Source organism: Amphiura filiformis, chromosome 1, assembly GCF_039555335.1.
Source record: "Amphiura filiformis chromosome 1, Afil_fr2py, whole genome shotgun sequence".
Taxonomy (NCBI): domain Eukaryota; kingdom Metazoa; phylum Echinodermata; class Ophiuroidea; order Amphilepidida; family Amphiuridae; genus Amphiura; species Amphiura filiformis.
The window spans coordinates 77455802-77476123 of NC_092628.1; the positions used below are offsets into that span (position 1 = coordinate 77455802).

General features: G+C 34.7%; 1 protein-coding gene across 1 annotated transcript; it reads right to left on the bottom strand.

The window, feature by feature from the left end:
• Positions 1-9078: 9078 nt before the first annotated feature.
• On the bottom strand, positions 9079-18515 carry LOC140153723 (uncharacterized). Its single transcript, XM_072176555.1, has 4 exons — positions 18313-18515; positions 14889-15090; positions 12287-12366; positions 9079-11537 (listed from the first exon to the last, which is right to left on the bottom strand). The coding sequence occupies exons 2-4, from the start codon at positions 14915-14917 to the stop codon at positions 10444-10446; spliced, it is 1203 nt and encodes a 400-aa protein (XP_072032656.1). The 5' UTR covers positions 14918-15090; positions 18313-18515; the 3' UTR covers positions 9079-10443.
• Positions 18516-20322: the final 1807 nt, after the last annotated feature.

The following is a 20322-nucleotide window of genomic DNA, read 5'->3' on the forward strand; positions in this document are numbered from 1 at the left end:
GTAGGCCTATAGAAGACACAAATAAGTAAGCTTCCCCCCTAGTCATCTATACACTCATTCTTGTCACACGACGAATTTCGACAAAGTCATGTAAACGTAATTTCGTTTTTCACCCGACCTCCGGGTCGGCGCACTCATGCCAGTTTATCCTAAGGTATACTCTGTGTCTTTTGTGAACCAACACTGTGGCTAAGAGAGGCTAGGAAATACTTAAACTAATACAAAAAATCATACCCTCCTTTCATATCAAACAATTCCAAGAAATTGACAGGCCTGTTATATCAAGGGTAAGATCGATCATTATTCTTCATGAAACGGGCACAGCCCATTTTTATGTTATTAATTCTGCTAAAAATTAATTAATAAATAACAAAATTACGTCATTTAAATCGGCCATAAAACTCTATTTTAAACGGACAAAATAGCCATTGGGGTTTCTTTCACTTTACCTTGCTAGGAACCCTTCCCAGCAGTTAGGCATATTACAATAAATATTATTTCATTCAGCATTTTGGGTAAACACTAACTAAATGACGTAGGCCTAAATCGTACATTATTGCTTTAAACTGCCCAACAACGGTGAACCACGAGTCAAAAGTCGCCTAATTGGGCTACCATATCGCGGGGTTGGCAACTCTGGTTTCAAATACACTTCTGACCTTCAACACAGTCATGTCTTTCGAATTTATTCCTTTCTCTGCTGACCAGAATTGAAATTCGTTAATTAATGTTTTTATCAGAGATAGTCACCACAAAGATACTGAGCTGTGTTCTAATATCTTTGGTCACAATCAGTTAGCAGTCAAGCACATAAACCAATTAGTGATTTCATGATTGGTCAGTGGTTGTTTTGTTTGGTTTAAGGATTAGGTGTGCAAAGGTCACGACCCTGTTGCTACTGCAATCACTATGGACCACAATGGCCTCATTCCAGTGGCATATTATCAATAACCTCAATTAAACAATCATAGTGCAAAATTTGACCTTAAGTTGCAGAGTATGAGTTTTTGTACTCACATTTTCAAAGGTCATTCAATGAATGCACAAATATATTGGGGTTAAAGAACTGTGCCCTGATAGGTGAGCATGTTGTAGATTCTTCACACTGTAAACAACTAGTTCATGTGCAAACATGTTCAAAACATACATAATTAGAATGGTCAAATGTCACCGTCTATCGGGTTCTAAGAGGCGGTAAACTGGTTCAAACCGTACCTGACCATACAAAGGTCACGGTTTATTTGGTGTTTTTATAAGTCCATTAATTTTGTATTTTAAACAAAGAATATACGCACAACATTTCATCCCGTGCATATCAGAAAACAATAATAAAATAAAATCCAAGCATATTGTGGTTTTATTTCTAAGCTGGGCATACTTTTAAGCAAAACAGTTACGAAGTAAATCTAGCAAGACCCAAATAATGGGCCGCCGCCGTAGCGGGCGCCCCAAAAACTTCCAGTGAACCGGTTTGTCGGTTGATAAACCAAGATTCAATCGAAAAAACTCTATTGAAAACCAAGATTTACTCAAGAAAATTCCGGGTTTTTTTGTAAAGTGAAAAAACAACAACAACTCCTAAACAAATAAAAACAAACAAACAGGATTTTAGATTAAGAAACCTGGTTTATAAAACCAATATTTTAAATAGGATTTAAATCGAAATATTGGAATTTTTAATCGTACAAGATAAAAACATACAAATGTATACCAGTGGCTTTTTATACTGTCTTTAAAAGCAGTAACAGGTAGAGGGTGATGATCGGATCGCTTTCGGGAACAAGCACTGTAAACAAAATGATAAACAAACACATATTATAACACCCCACCCCCTAGACTTCTCCGTAGTCCACTTGCCCATTTTGCATACTCTGGCTATTACATTTAAGCATAAAACGCTGATTTGTATTTATTTCCCAGCAAACACAAAAACGTTTTAAAAACGTTTTAAATAAGTTATATTTTGGCTTTTGGTTTAGGTAAAACGTTTTAATAACATTAAAATGTCGGGTTATATAAAGGTCATGATAACGTTTTAAAACGTTTTGTATGAAAACACACTACAACAATATTTTTAAATGTTTTCAAAAATGTTATTGTAAACTATTTTGCAAACATTTTTGCCAAATATTGTGTCAATACTTAAATAACATTATGTTAAAATATTGAAACCAGCAAACACAGAAATGTTCTTAAAATGTTTTTTCCAAAACCTTTTAATAACATTTAAATGTCGGGTTATATAAAGGTCATGAAAACGTTTTTAAAACGTTTTTGAAAATATTTTGGGCAAACATTTTTCGCAAAATATTTTTTAAACCCCAAAATAACATTCTGTTTAGAATGTTTTGTATCAAGTTTTCAAGAATGTTTTTGGAATGTTATTAAAACGTTTTTATACCCTTTATATAACCCGACATTTAAAGGTTTTCTGTAAAACATTTTTGTTTGCTGAGCAGTAGATTATCAAAAAATGTTTTTTTTGGTTATGAAAACGTTTTATACTCTTAATTTACCCTTTATATAACCCGACATTTAAACGTTTCTGACAACCTTTTATATAACCTTTTGCGAATGATGTCGAAAACGTTTTGTGTTTGCTGGGTTGTGTGCAATTGATAGATTTTCCACATCTGATATTTGCAGTCACCGTACTCCCTCTGTTTGTTAGCTTCCGGAATTTTTACTCGGGCTTTCGCGATCAATAAACGGGTAGATTCCAAAATCAGAATTGTTCAATATTAAGTGAGCAATTATAATTATGCAAGATGTTGTATTCAATATAACTTTTATTGTCACTAATCATCTAATTATATAAACTCTTTATGACCATTTTACTATTGAACAATTTAATTCTAATAAACATCAGTATAATTTTGAGTTCAACGGAATGCGTTCATCATGATTAATAATAACATATTATTTTAATCAAATTCGACTATGGCATAGTCTAACCACCCCCTAGAAACAAACAAACCTCTAAGAACAAACAAACTATTCATTTCAAATGATTGTTAGGTCTATTATTCGAAAGGAAAGGATATGAAGTAACAGTTTATTATTACATGAATCCTTGCAACCGGTAATTGGAAAGGTTTCAATTATCATGAATATCATGCATATTATTTGATTGGGTTATTATCATCTTGACATTAAATAAGTTCCTGATGGCCCGTTTAATTATACTTTATAGGCTTCTTACAAATGATATGCCTCTTAATTATATAGGCTACTGTAGGCTATAGTTATTTTGTTATAAATAAACTTTTTAATTAGCCTGCTGGTTATTTTGCTATCAATGGCCTTTTTCTTGCACGTGCAGATACACGCGGATCGTCTACTTGGAAATTTTTTTCTTAAAAACAAAACAAAAACAAAAAACAAAAAACAAAAAAACAACAAAAACAAACAAACAAACAAACAAACCTTTGTGTGTCTTTTTACCCAACCATTAAAGAAAAAAAAAAAGAAAAAAAAAAGTTTTTCAATCTGAATATTGAATGTAACACATTGTAAACGACCCGCATGAATCTGCACGTGCAAGAAGAAGATAACAAGGCCATTCATTGTATATCTAGCAGGCTAATTAAGAAAAAAAGTTAATTTTATATAACAAAATAGATCTAACTAGCAACCTTATTAAGAAAAAAAAAGATCATAAGAAGCCTATCAGGATTATGTCCCCGAGTTTCGTATAAGTAAAAACGTGACAATTAGCAGTAAGTTTATTGCCCAAGAGAATTTCAAGTTAACAAAATTTTTCACGAGAGAAAATAAACGACACTTCCGGGGTTCGAACCCATACCATCATGCCCGATATACCTATATTGACTATATTAAACTATCTTTATTCCTGGAATCTTTATCATGTTGATAAAGAACATTTCTCACATTCCAACCAAAAACACATGCATCAGGCAAAAGACCTCATAATAATCTTTGTGGTGATCTAATCATTGTTTTAAAGCCAATTATTAAGGGTTCATCATGTAAACGTTTTGTCTTTGAGGTGTTAAACCGGCTCCATTCCGAACCCATCTTTTGTGTGCTACATACCTGATAAGATGTCGTTGTCGCTACTTGAATTAGTAGCCTAGATCTTGATGATCTGATATGGACGACCTTTAGCTGATATGGTTGCTAAGTTTGGTTAGCGATTTGCGTCATTTATCAGGGCATTTCTTGTAATGAATTATCGTAATTAACTGATTACAGGACAATATATTTATTTGGCGGCTCTTTTTTACCTGATATGATTAATTGACTCTTCAGTCGTGTATGTGTCATTTCTTAAGATGCAGTTTTGTTTTAAGAGGATTATAATATAGGCTGTGTAGTATAAAACGTTATGGAGTGGCTGTTAAGATTCGTTGAAACAATAACCTTTATGCCCACCTAGGTTTCATTATCATTGAGGTATAGGACTTTTTATTTTTTCGGAGAAGAGCAGGTAGGGCAACTACTTGATTATATTTCTACATGTTCATACTACATACCCTGAAAATTTTAGAAAATTTGCACGAGTCCGTTTTTTTAAATCACATTTTTGTTCCTAAAATGGGGGTTATAGCGCCCTCAACGGGCACTCTATCCATAGGGCTACATGTAAAGACCAGTTATAGACAAATGGCCCTAAAATTAAACGGACTCGTGCGAATTTCCTCAAATTTTGCATATGATGTAGATTTAACATCTGGAATGTAATGCAAGTGATGTCGTTGCTGCTCTTCTAAATTCATTTTTAAAATGTCCGCCCCAGACCAAGGTGGCCCTCTGTGACATAAAAAGATTATACTGTACCTTGTTTATGCGCTAACTATTAGTGAAGCGTTTAATATATACCTATATCATATACAGGGGGTATCGAAATGAGTGGTATCCGTGATAATCCGTCAGTATTGTTGTGATTTTGTCTATATGAAACGCCCGCTTCTTTCACATTCAACATTAGCTTGTTTGCCCGGGTTGTTTGACATGATGTAATGTAAAAACGTGTCGTTTTAAAGTAAAGTTGAACAATGGTGGCGCTATTTATCTTAAATCTTGTTTGCATCTTTCAAGGGGTAGACACTTGTATAATATTATTAGAACATCAGAAAATATACTAACAAATGGCAAGTAAAATTTAAAAAAATCATTAAATGTAACAAATAAGTCATATTATTTAGCTGAAATTTGAGATGTAGGCCTATGTGTATTAGTGTGATAGCTGTTGGTATTGTCCAGGTCTAGAAATGTACATATAATATTTTTGTTAGAAAAAATAATAAATGATCACATCAAACAACCGTGGATCCTCTTGAAATGACTACTATTTATTGTTTCATGACCTTTTATAACAAAAATCTACAAATAAGTGATGTTTTACTGTATTTTGATGTGGGTTTCTTGGCCATGCTCACTGGATAATGATGGGTACCAATCATTTTGATACACCCTGTATGAAAACAATATAACGCGATTGTTATTGGTTACTGTGTGCTTCATTTTAAACGCCAATTCATTTCAAGCAATGAGGTCAATATGCCATGAAAACCTTTTCCTGAATTTCAAAGACCGTTTAGAATCTAGTACATAATTCCAGCGTAAAAATCTGAAAATATTGAGAAAGCAGGCCGTAGCAGGGACTGAAGTGAGTTCGATAAAGGTACTAACTAGTTCTACGACATTGGTTGATAATGTTAAAATATGAACAAAATCTTCCGAAGACAGAAATTAAACGAAATTTAAAACACAGCAAACGATTATACTAGGGGTGGGGGCCATCTAATGATAACAGTAAAAAAAGTATCAATGTCATCAGAATGATTGAAAACAAATTATATTAGTGTTGTCTAATACGAAGACATAAAATAATACAGGTTTATGTGATGCATCCACCACATCGGTGGATCCGAGGTTTGAAAAATGGTGAAAAATCCACGACGCAATGCATCTTCGTATTAATATTATGGACCAGTCTTTCAACATATTGCTATCTACCGAAGACAGCAATATAGCGGCGGTAAGTAGTAACATGAATGCTTCTATTGAAGACAATATTTTCTATGGTAATAATATCTGGTGAAAATAGAAATACAAAAAATAATAATAACTGCAGGAATAAGTAATAAAAACTATTACGTGTCTTGACTTATGAGGCTTTGAAAAAGGACAGAATTGGATTTCAAATTGGATGCAAGCGCCCGCGCAAAGCGACGAACTGATAAATTATAATTATTGAAGTTAAGAATCTGATGGCGCGCTGTACAATAACGTCATACAGGTTCCTTTCAGGCGGTAACAGACCCAAATGCACAAAATAATGAGTGGTCATGTTGGTATGTTGGATGCATATTTTGTGGGAAATTTTACTTATTTTCTACTGGAATAGATGAAATACGAGAAGAATATATTTTGTATTCTTGTTAACACAATTTGAGCCAGTTCGATGACCTACTCAAAACCCCCAACGTTTGGAACTGGAGATACTTTGGGCTCCCTTATGCTATGGTTTTAACTAAACTGTCTCATATTGTTCTTTCTACAAAAACAATTCAAATTAAGAATAGTATGCATCATCTAGGATTTATTGTTGTATACGTAACATCACCAAATGTATTTTTCTGGTTATAGTTTCATCAAAACTTTGACATGATCTACGAAACATATAGTTCTCGTGGGATAAGCAAATACGTCAAACATGTAAACTATTCTTTATTTGATTTGGTTCCAAAAAGCATACAAATAGAGACCACTTTTATGAAAATTTGAGCGTTTTTGAGGATTTTACCCCGTTGGAGCCCAAAATACGAACTTCAAAAGTTTTTGCTTATAACTCGAGACCCACATCTAACATGTCAAAACCATATTTTTCTGAATCATAGCAATACTTTTATATGTGGTGTAGTAATAAAATCTGAGCAATTAGTGTTTTTTTGAGCTCATAGGATAATGATATAAAATTGGATCGATTGAGCCCATATTTATTGGTCGAGCTATGAGTTTAAAAATATGACGAGACGTAGTCGAGTCCAATATTTTAAAACTCATAGCGAGACCAGTAAATATTGGGCGTAAAGAATCCAATTTTATCATTATTATGTTTCAGATCCAATATTTTCACACACTTGGACTCATCAAAACATAATAATGAGAAAAATTGGATCTTTCATTTGATATCAATTTATTACATGATTATCATTAATAAACAGTATCACGCTGTATAAATGTTATATAATTCCAAAAGGAATTACTCACATTGACAAAGAACATTTACATGATCCTTTTGCATGAATTCTTGAAAGGGACAACATTTTATGTGATACGTAAATTTTACAGAATTCTATTTTCCAAATAAATTGGGTCACCCTCCTTTAAGCTGAATTCACACTCTTTTAGCAACGAGCAATTGGTTTCTGGCAAATCAGCGTCAAAATGACCAAACCATACCTGAGTGGAAGAAGGGCCCAACTCGAATATTTTTTACAAAAATGAGTTAGACCCAGCATTTTATTGCCAGCAGACTGTTCTTCCTCGTGTTTGAAAGATGAGCCAAAATCCACTTTCTAAATAGTCTTCCTCATACACTTAATAATGGTTTTCATGGAAGAATACCCAACTCCATGGAGTTGGGCCCTTCTTCCACAAATACTAGGGGAAAGAGGAATTCTGTTCACCCATGCAATCTGCTTTTCACTACAATAAACTTCCTTGCTGACATATTGCATGCTTCTACTTGTGCAATTAATGGATAATTTCCACATTTCTGTAGCTATATCCGGGGGCACTTCAATATGAAATGGATATAGGTGTAGGGCTGGCACTTTCGAACTAAGGGGCATTCGGTGAGAGCAAAATGTAAAATATATGGGGTCATTGGGTGAGAACATGACCTTTTTTTTTAAATGGAATCTTTGGGTGAGAGCCGAAACAGCGCCACAGAAACCTCGAAAATCGAATTTCTATAGTTCCAAATTTCTTTGTTTTTTCAAAATAAGTAACAAAATCAGTGATAAATGAAAATTGCTATTCAAATTGAGCTTGTAAGGGTCTTTGGGTGACAGATCAAATGGAAAAATAGGGGGTCTTTGGGTGACAGGGCATGTGTTCGTAAAAATAAATGGGGTCTTTGGGTGACAGCGATGCTGAAAAAGGGGGTCTTAACAGCCCTACATACGCGTCACCTCCAAAGTTGGAGTGCCGCCCCGAGCTATACACCTATCCGACTTCGCCATTACTGCGGTGTCCCCGATGTAAAACTGCGGTGTCCCGAGGTCGGGGGTTCCATCCATTATTTATTGTGTGCTATACAGAATTGTACCCGGGAATTGTACACAACAGTGATATTCAATACACAATCATGAGTATTGAATTACGAATTAAATCTCCCGCTCTGGTACATCTGTGTTGCCGTCAATAGAGGGCCAAATACAGTAAACGCTTCTCGGATTGGTGTATATCTGCTTACGGAACTGGCACTTCAGTATAATTAGCATGATTAGTGGAAGCTGCGTTTTAGAGTGGAAGAACGGCCCAACTCCAGCTCGTATTAAGACCTACATACCGTTGCCATGGAAATATCAAATATGATTTCGAGTGTATGTAGTACTGTATGTTCATGTATTAAAGGTCCTCTGAAGATGAAAACATTCTGTCTATAAAACTTTTTTCTTAATATCTCAGAAACAGTTTTGATGGAGTTGGGCCCTTCTTCCACTCAGGTATTCAATTGCTTGTCGCTCAGCGACTGATTTTGGCCAATCAGTTTCCAAATCAGCAAAATGCGCTCATTCTATTGGTCAAAATCAACCAATTTTTGCTTAGCGACTGAGGGTATTCTGCTGGCGATGCGCGATAAAAGTTTTGCTGGTATCATATTTATTTATACTTCCAGAAGTTTGAGAACATAGCCTGCAAGCACTTTCGAGTTTGATATGCAAGTAGCATCAACACACTCGGACACAGGGTTTCTATATTATGCACTGTCAGCTGTAAGGATGCATACGGAGAACTCAATGTGAGTATACTATTTACTTATTTTAGGCAAGCCGTGGTATTTTTGACTGTGAATTTTCTTCATTGCGTATAAATTTCAAGAAATGTTACCCTGTGAATATCCTAATTCTTTTTCATCAGCAGGAAATACATCAAAACACAGAAAAAAATTGTTTGTATATCCAAGTCTGTTTGGATCGGACGAAAATGTATTGGAGGTCTTAAATATGCAATACACAAAACGTTGGATTTATATACCATCTTTATTATGAAATTCATAGTACAATCTTGTTATAACATATGACTATAATGAAAACAATCAAAGAAAGAGAACGGCATATAATATATGACACACGAAAACACGTATGACAATACATTTGGACATGAACGCATCTTTGGCTCATAGCTTTTAAATACTACAAACTTTCACTTGGAAATGTGACATGAAATTCCCACTATCATGACTATTGACTAACACAGTCATTTTTGACGGGTATAACTTGTGCATACCTTGCGTCTTTGTAATTGTATATTATATTGCATGCGACATTCAGTCTTAAACATATACCTTGTAATAATTGAATTTGTGCGTTTTGGGCGTTTTGGTCATGACAGTGAGCGCGAATTTGTACTCAAATTTTGACCTCATATAATAGTCGCGTCATTAGTCGACTAGTCACGACTATTTGGTGCCGACTAGTGGAATACTAAAACACTATGGACCACAATGGCCTCATCCCAATGCCATAGTTCAATAACCTCAATTAAACAATCAGAGTGCAAAATTTGACCTCAAATTGCAGAGTATGAGTTTTTGTACCCCAATTTTTAAAGGTCATTCAATGAATGTACAAATGTATTGGGGTTAAAGAAATGTGCCCTGATAGATGAGCATGTTGTGAATCCTAGCGTAAATTCTCCACACAGAACACAAAGCTTCAATTACAGTACCCTGTTGTCCTCCTGCAGCTTCCTGCAAGGAGAACATGTTTCAAAGTCAACTTTGTTCATCTACCAAACACAAAAGTGCCGTAAATGTAAGCAATCATAGTTTGCGAGAAATAAGAATCGTAAAACACGTGTTATAAACACGTCTTATTTGTATTCAAAATGTTTTGATAACATTTAAATGTCGGGTTATATAAATGTCATGGAAACGTTTTCAAAACATTTTATATGAAAAAAACACTACAAAAATATTTTTTTTTAAATTTCAAAATGTTATTGTAAAATATTCTTGGCAAACATTTTGGCAAAATATTTCGTCAATTCTTAACATTATGTTAGAATATTTGGCATCAAATTTTGTTTTTGGAAAGTTATTTAAAAAAACGTTTTATATAACCCGACGATACACGTTTTGTGTTTGCTGCTGGGTATGTGTTATATATATGTATATGGTTTGAATCACCATGATCACCCTTCACGGCAGAGTGAATGGCAAGTAAATATCAAAATGATTGTTCCTTATATATACCAATAGCCGAGCTTTTTGAAACGCTCTACTTTAATATCGTGTCCAACAATCCAATTGTTATGAAGAAACACTGGCTTAACATCCGTATTATTCTTACGCCATTCTTCATCAAAATAAAACCGCCCTGAAACAAACTTATTAGTGTCCAGAATGTTGTACTTCAATCTCTTTATCGCCTTTTCACGAAGCATAATATTCAAAACCATCTGATCAGGTTTTTTATGGTTATTTAGTTCAAGTCTTCTGATCCATTGCCTGACAAAATCTTTGGTACTATCAGAACTGCGAAAATACGCAAACCCCGCACAGAGTACTAATTTGGGACGTGGTTGATCCTCTTGAATAAACAAATCGAAATCGCTGGTAAAATACGGGAATGGATCGTCTAACCAGACAGTGTCAACATCCGAAAACATGACATCGTGATTATGCTCAAGTAAATCGAGAATATACTTCGGTCTTTTGTTGACGAATGCTTTATACTCCGGTGTATCAAAAACTAAGGTTTTGTTGGGAGGAAGCATAAATGCTGGTTTGACTCTGTGCACTTCGGGATACTCCAACAAAGCTTCGTAAGTGGCTTCATCCTCCGTGACAATGGTTATGTTCTTTGGGCGACTTTTTAACCTACGTATACTTTCTAGCCAGTTTCTTGTGAAATCTAAAAATACGGAGTTAGTTGTTGCTAAGACAACTGGATATGGTTTAACTTTTGATACGGTTTGAACGGGGTTCTTATTCTGGTTAGGGTTCTTGTTTTTGTTGTTGACAGATGAATTGCCAACTTTGGGTTTCCCTGAGTCTGCATCAGGTTGCCGTTTCTGTTCTTGCGGCTGTGGTTGTTGTACCAACTTTGGTTTCTGTTCTTTCTGTACTTGCTGATGACCACGTTGCTGTTCTTTGCCTTCATCCTCTGGAGGGATTCCCGCCTTAGCGTCATGTTGGTTTACATGCTGAATAGCGTTATCGGCGACCCTCCTGGATTCAATTGATATATCTACTTGGTCTATAAATGGTATAATATTATGTTGGAGTTGCGGATGATCTTGATGGCTTCCATGCCACACTGATATTACTGATAATCCTGTAGATTTGAAAGGAAATAAAGACAACATTGACATGGAAATCTTTAAAATGAAACGCACACATGTAGAATGGTCTTGGTAAATGATTTCTCATCTAAATTTGAATATTTGATTGGGTGTTGCCATGGTTGTTTCAAAATTATGAAAATGACGCTCATCGAATTTTCATGATTTTCTAATTTCTTATGGGCTTTTGTCTACACTTATTAAGCAAATCTATTTTAGGTTATGTAACGCCTTAGAGGTATAGGTGATATTGGGCTATATCAGGGTTGTGAAAGTTGTAGTGTGATGCAGTACATCCAAAAACGTTGAAATTCAGAACTTGTTTCGCACCCAAACGATACAGAGCTAAGGCTGAATGTAAATGTTTGTAGTGTATTATACAGGCTGCAACAAAGCAATGATGCAGTCAAATTTTTATTTCAAAGTAAAGAAATTAATAATGTGTAGATTGTCAGAGGAATTTTATGGTTTCATTTAATGCTCGGGGCAAAAAATTATGTCTGATTATCTAAAGGGTTTGGGCCATTTTCACCATGATCGATTAATTGCTCTTTAAGTTGAAGCCTCGAATACCGAGAACCGCGAAAGCCGAGAACCGCTCTATTCAGTTGGTATTGTGATCATTGCGAACGACTCTGTTCTTAATATCAACTTCAAGTATAGCTAGAATACGTCTATAATACAAAGTTATATAGCCCTTCTTGTTGTATAAATAATGATAATATCAAAAAGAGAAACTTACCTATTTGTTGTACACAGTAACATAGTCCTAGGAACACCAAGATTAAGAACAACCGTTTCAAGAACATCATTGGACTCAATCTATACATTGTATAAAAGAATAATAAACCAAAATCACTTTATCAGTATTGAGCTGAAAGTAATATGCTTATTCTGTTTCAACAATTTTTCCTCACGGTATAACATGCATGACTTGCATGTATTTGATACCTAACATTTTTAATTTACTTCAGTCTGCGCACCAAAGTAGAATCATACCATACGGGCATCTAATTACCTGATATTATGCAAATTATGACTTTGGATGCTAATCTACCAAATGAAAATAAAAGTATAAAGTCTTTTGAACCAGTTTTAATCACGTTTTCGTTCTCAAGTTCAACTATATGTAAATAAAAGTTAAGCCGAATGGTTTGGAATGCTTGCTTGGTATCCTACACTGCACTGCGACAGTGTCGGTATTACTGCAACACTGCACTTAACAGTAATAGTCCGGTATCTACGGGAAGTTAATGACGACGATGTTAACAAAAAAGTAATTCCCGGCACTCCATCCATATTCAAGGTTAAATGTCAACACAGTGGTCAAATTTCAGTAAAAGTATAGTTTGACCTACCTGCGACATACCGTTCTATAAGCAAAAAAGTCAATGGGGGGGGGGGGGTGTAAGTTTTCGGCCACATAGGGGCCAACAATTAAAAATGCTCCGATTTCAACAGAGCTCTTCGTATATTGAAGCTAAACTGGTGAAATATAGTGTAAAAGTGAAATTCATGCACGCGAAGCGCGCGAAAATTTGCACTTTTTTGGTTAAAATGACCAAATATAAGGTTAATTTTAATTTGGTCAGAAACCCACATACAGGCGTCAACATTGGGGGATGATTGTATGGACAATCCCCTATCAAAATATTGCCCCGGGATGGGGATATCCCCGGGATGTCCCCCCCATCCCCGGGATCTACGCCTATGTTTTGCTTGATCACACCACATGTTATTATACATAGGCATGGTTCAGTTGAACCTGAGTTGAAGAATAAACGTGAATGTAAGTAAATCTACGCCAAGAGTTGGCAGCCCTGAACATATTGCATGACGGGAAGGGGTAACTTACCGCTGGCGTGACATAGAAATCAAGATCGTGAATTTAAAGTCAAGATCATGAATTTAGAATGTTTAAAGAACGTGCATCCACAATGTAGTTTACTAGTACAAAGTAAGTCTCCATCGAGAGCACAACGCATTGTTCCCAGCAAACACAATACGTTTTACAGAAAAAGTTTAAATGTCGGGCCTTTAGGCCATACACGTTTTTAATAACTTTTTTTTAATTGTCTGTAAAACATTAAAAGTGTTATTTCATTTTGAAGTACAAAAATCGTATTTCATTTCATGAGGTAAGCTTCCCCTTTTCCCGCACTTTCTGCATACAAACACTTACAACTGTAATCGGAGGTCCCGGGTTCAACCATCTCTAAATTCCACCCATTGAGTGCTCTTACAAACTCATATATTTAAATCACGTTAAGGGCTGGGGTATGAACGTTTGGACAGTATTTATTGTGGGACATTAGAGCACATCAGACATATCGAATTGCATTCTGAATACGAAGAATGTCATTCTGATATCAAATAATTTTGATTTTTGAAATTCGCAATGTAATACACATTTTATGGCAAATGATTTAAAATTGATATTTTTGATATTTAACAGTACTTGAAGTGAACTTTATAAATCTGATGATTTATACTTAAAGTGTATGTAGGTGGGATGAAAAGCCGACGATCAATTGAAAATTTTGACCTTTCGTATTGAAGATATGGATTTTTCCCCAAAACACCAAAAAAAATTAGGTCTTTTTGGGAAAAAATCCATATCTTCAATATGAAAGGTCAAAATTTTCAATTGACCGTCGGCTTTTCCTCCCTGCTACATACACTTTAAGAATATGTCATTAGATTTATATAATTTACTTCGAGGACTGTTATATATCAAAAATTTGACAAATATCAAATTTTTATAATTTGTCATAAAATTTGTATTATATTGTGATTTTCAAAAAATGTAAATTATTTGATATCAGAAAGACATGCTTCGTATTCAGAATGCAATTCGATAGGTCTGAGGTGCTCTCATGTCCCACAAAAAATACTGTCGAAACGCAATAAACGCTCATTTTAGATCCCTTAACCCATGAAGACAAATCGGTCAATAGTTATCATTGGGTAAGATCTTACTTCCCGTCATGTTTTTGACAATGTGAGTTCATTTTCATTGACTCAATGTGGTTTAGATATTGTCCAGCGTGTTCACATTAAACAAGGTTATGATATGAACATACATGAAGTATAAAGGTTCTAAATAGAACCTTTTTTTGTCCTCTCAGGAGAACCCTCCCTCTTGAACCTTTCAAAAAGGTTCATTAATTTTGGAGAACCCTCTCTAAAGAACCAAAAACGGTTCTGTATCACATTTTTGGGACCATTTTCGACGACTTTGGAACCATTTTTGGTTCTTTAGAGAACCTCCATGGGTTCTCCTGAGAGGACAACTTTTAGAACCTCTTTAGAACCTTTATTTCTTAGAGTGATATATACCGTACCTCATGGTAGCAAAACTGGTAGAAGACATCTGGTCTCGGAGTTATTCGGATCTGGTCTCGGAGTTATTCGGAAGGATCCGAGTGAATTCAACGACGGTCACCTCAACGTCTTGCTGCTGTTTTTCAACATCTTCATTGTCATTACAGGCAACGACATTGGTTAGTTGTGATTGAAAACACGAATCTGCTGACAACTAATCAACTGTTAACATAATGCCAAAGAAAATGCGTTAGGAAAGAAACACGAGTTTAGCAGGAAACACTATTATAGGGGTAAACAGTTATGGGAGCTTATGGGGTAAAATTGGGTAATCTTTGCCAAACATTGGGTAAATATACGCGGGTTGGGTATAAAAAGTGATGTTACCCAGTGGCTGGGTAAACTTTCTGTTTCTTGGGAAAAAAAGGTTAGTTGGTCAAACAGTGCAACACCACAGAATGTATATTCCTACTTTTTTGATGGTATATGTATCGAAACGACGCCAGATAGTAGTTGTGAATGTTGCATTGGGTAAAGACAACATATTACCCAACAAAAGGATAAAATTCACCCAATAATATAGTACTAAATAACCAATATCATTAGGATATACCCAATACTATTTAGTAAAGGCAATATATTACCCAATAAATGGACAAAATGTACCCAATAACGTAAAATAATTACCAAATACCATTGGGTAAAATTATATTACCCAACAAATTGGTATTGTTTTTAACCTTAATTCTGGATAACTTTATATACCCAACTGGGGTTGAGTAACACGCGTACCAAGAGAAAGGGTTGTTCATAGAGGTCCCAGCGGTTGGATAAAACTTTGCCCAAGTTGGGTAAGAAATACAAACCGTTCTAACAGTGTAGGTCCTAATAGTAATACAGGATGAGTCAAAATGATATGTACCCAGCTTTACTATTATTTTCTTATTGAATACAAATTCTACAAAATATAATTTATTTGTATGGTACTTAAAGTCCCATTAATTCAGTATGAAAAATTCAAATTGTTTATAAATTGCTTAAGGGATCTAGAATGAGCGTTTATGGCATTTCGACAGTATTTTTTGTGGGACATGAGAGCACCTCAGACGTATCGAATTGCATTCTGAATACGAAGCATGTCTTTCTGATATCAAATAATTTTCATTTTTGAAATTCACGATATAATACAAATTTTATGACAAATTATTAAAATTTTTGATATATAACAGTCCTCGAAATAAATTTTATAAATCTAATGATATATTCTTAAAGTGTATGTAGCTGGGAGGAAAAGCCGACGATCAATTGAAAATTTTGACCTTTTATATTAAAGATATGGATTTTTTCCCCAAAAAGACCTATTTTTTTTTGGTGTTTTGGGAAATAAATCCATATCTTCAATACGAAAGGTCAAAATTTTCAATTGATCGTCGGCTTTTCATCCCACCTACATACACTTTAAGTATAAATCATCAGATTTATAAAGTTTACTTCAAGTACGGTTAAATATCAAAAATATAAATTTTTAATGATTTGCCATAAAATGTTTATTACATTGCGAATTTCAACAAAAAAAAATCAAAATTATTTGATATCAGAAGGACATTCTTCGTATTCAGAATGCAATTCGATATGTCTGATGTGCTCTAATGTCCCAAACGTTCATACCCCTTCCCTTAAGGTGGTACTACACCCCCTGATAAATTTTGTGACTAATTTTGCATTTTTCTCAAAAAATAAATACACACTGTGTAACAAAGGTTATGTATATTATAGGGGCAAGGAATCCAATTACTTCACTGAAATTTCAGTGAGTCAAGACAAGTGGTTCATATATTATGTTAAGCAATGAGGTACATTCTAGCAGTACCTCTTTTCTTATCATAAATAACGAATCGAAATTCCAGTGTAGTAACTGGATTCCTTGGCCCTATAATATCTTTTGTTACCAGTGTGTAGTTATTTTTTGAGAAAAATGCAAAATTAGTCACAAAATTGATCGGGGGTATAGTACCACCTTAAAAGAGGAAGCACCGCCAGAACATTTCTTCTGGGGTGAACCAAACCTGACTGGTTATCAAATTAATCAGTGACAAGGTTATCTCTGAATTTGACAGGTGCTAATTGATGTTTTAATGTTATTGCATCAATTAGCACCTGTCAAAATCACATTAAACCTTGTCATTGATTAATAAGACAGGTTTGGTTCACCCCAGAATAACTGCTCTGGCGGAGCTTCCTCTTTAAGCAATTTACAAACAATTTGAAATTTTTATACTTCTGGTGAGATGTTATAACATAATTCTCCAAATAAAATATATTGATATTAAAGGAGGATTTCGTGATCCTAGCATCCTCTTTTTATGACATTTTTCATTTCAGTTGATTCCGATTTGCGTTTGCGAGTTATGCATGATTATGTGTATTACACTGCTCCATAGGCAATGTAGTTGTAATTTCGTTCTGGTGCACCAGAACGAAATTCAAATTTGGCGATATTTTTTTTAATTTTTTTAATCTGCAAGAAATATTTGGTACATAAACATTATGTAGCCAGATGTATCCAGTGGTGTAAAAATCTCAACTTTTTTTGGGAAAAGTGGGGGGATGAGGCTGTGGATCACGAAATGCCCCTTTAATCTGCGATGTTATAAGGCCCGCCGATTACGAGCTGATTAAACTGTAGTTATTTTAATATTGACATTTCCCGGTGACATTTTTGGTAAAAAGTGTAAAATAAATGACAAAATCGCAGTTATAAATCCGTGACAATACCATATACTTACCTTAGTTCCAGTAACTGTAACTCAGTATCTCAATTATTTATCACTATCATTATTGGATACTGACAAGCTCAATATGAAATGATTATGATAGGGTTCGAACTTCCTAGTTTTATATTGTATTATGTACATGTAATAGTACTTACCTTACCGTAAACACCATAAATGTGTATGTAGCCTATGTAGGTATTAATTATCTCATCAAAAACTATTCGCGCAATCGAACTTGAACTGTCGGATGAGAATTCTCTTCCTCTCCAAAAGTGTTCCTAAGGTCGGGAATCCTACAATTACGTTCAGTCTTGCGAGAATATAAATTTGTAGAATTTCTTCTCATCCCTTGGCACGTGTAGACATATTTACATTTCTATTCAATGGTTTGCGATACTAATTGCGATTGACCTTTGCACCGTATTATTTGATTTAAAGGCATGACTGTTTGGTATCTCCATAGTGACCCGGAATAATTAGTATATCCATCTCCGGAATAGTGACGATAGTATTGTCACTATCACCATTATGATACAAGACGACATACCGTTATTTAAAGCTCATGCATGGCGAAGCTAATCATGTCATTACATGTATGTTAGCATGGTATAATTGATATAACAAATCAGTGTACAAAATCGAATTTCTTACACTACATCAATTTACTTACCAATGGCAATAATCAGCAACAATCAGAACAAAATATTAAGTGTTAGTGACAAAATCAACCATCGTTTTAGCGTCCCAACGTTTCCCGAATACTATGTATGACCCTGATGAACAAAAGTGTATTTTGGGGCCGGATTGTTGTAACGATCCTGTTGGCCTATGCAATCATAAATTCGCAATGTATACAACCAACACGTACTATAAGAATACTGTTTGTTCAAAACCGACCCAAAGCATTCGTGAATGAAAATTATAACAATAGAAGCTCACTCTTGCATGAAAAGTAGAAAGCCCGGGGTAGAAAGTTCGCTTAGCAGGTATGCAGATTTGTATTATTGTCCCCTGCATACAATCCGGGAACAAAAATATAACATAACCATAAAAACAATACCTTTTGCGATAATCAGAATCAAACGAAATTCCTTTCGAAATTATTTAAGTGTTATATTGAAACAAAAAACAAACCTTTTGTTTAAATAAAAATTACCAAAGCAAAAATGTTAATTGCAGTTTTTAAAATTATAGTAGAATAATTAGACTTATTGCCCGGACTTATTGTAAATTTGAAAATTTGTGAAAACCGTTCTACGGCGTCTAAAAAGCGGCATTTCAAAGCTTCCGTTCAAAAGTGAAGGTTTTCGAGCTAAGTTGACCAAGTGGATGGCGGGCGAAGCCAGTTTTAAAACAATACCCGTGTTCTTCGGTTCGTTAAGGGGGAAGTTCCAAAAATACTGTAATTTTTGCATGAAAATGAGGTTAGTACAATCTACCCACTGACCTACTGACATTTTAGTGCGCGTAAATTCATATTTTCCGTAAAATTCACTAGTGCAAGCGAAAAGCAAATAATAATGTTAATTTCCTAAATTTTGAAGAAGAAAAATAGGAATAAGAACATTTTGTAACACTAAAATAGGAAATACTGTTCAAGATAGAAAAAAAGGGGTCCGTTTGAATCCCTGAAAGGTGAGACGCCGTACGAAATAAAGAAGACAGAGAGAAAAAAGAAAAATTAACAACCCCGTCAGACCGCCGCTTCCGAGATTCTATGTTTCTATTCGCCGTAAAAGTGCTACCATCATGACCATAGGAAAGCAATTTTTGAATATATCGCACTGCACTGCAGTACGTTCACGCGGTACCTCTGCATTGAACCATTGATGTCAAAGAACAGGGATAAGATCCTGGATCGTAGAATATTCATATCATGCTGATCACTAGCACCTGTAAGATAAAAGAGCGGTATTGTATTTAATCTATGACATTATACATGTGATGAGTGCAACCTGCCTGTAGTGAAGGGCGATATATTCAAAAATTGTTTTAACCTATTTCTATGGTAGTTAATCCTGTTACATCATCACTTCTACGGCGAATATCATAATTTGGAACGCTGTCTTGGGTATACACCACCCCAGAAGTGGACTTTTTGCTAGGGGGTATAGCTATTAATAATTGCAAGATTGATGATAAAAAAGGCTTATCATTTGTAAGTGAACAAGCTTGCAACTGGCCGAACTTGTCTTCAATATTATTACCATTTTAAAAAACATTTATCAACTTGTAATTGGTTTACCTTATAAATAAAGCTATAAATAAAGCTAATAGCTCACTAGAATTGTAGATACATTCGAAACAACTCAGCAGCAAATCTGAATTTCAGCAAAAGCGTTTGGAAAGTTTACTGAAGAGAAATATATCTTGACTTTTTTCTTAGACTCCAATCCATACAGGGCAAAAATTCAGTTTTTAAAATTGTTCATCAATTAACCTTTTCTAACCTGTATGATTGAGATCTTACCATGGAACATAACACAAGGAGGCCATTTAGGCAGACCACTGCTGGTTTCTGGGCGAATATGAAACCTTCCCTTGTTTACTAAATGGTGGGAACCCTTTCTAGATCAAATTGAAGTAACCTATTTGTTGTAAATCTGTTCGAATAACTTTTTTGTAAATAAGTTATTTTTATAGGAAATAAGACTAAAAGAAACCGAGTCATCACAGCAGG

Bases quoted from the DNA above. Each gene is read 5' to 3' on its own strand.
- LOC140153723 (XM_072176555.1), bottom strand. From the start codon at position 14,917: ATGTCTTCTACCAGTTTTGCTACCATGAG. The intron at 12,367-14,888 runs GTACGGTATATA...TACAATGTATAG, and splicing joins ACCAGTTTTGCTACCATGAG to ATTGAGTCCAATGATGTTCT. The intron at 11,538-12,286 runs GTAAGTTTCTCT...TCAAATCTACAG, and splicing joins TTACTGTGTACAACAAATAG to GATTATCAGTAATATCAGTG.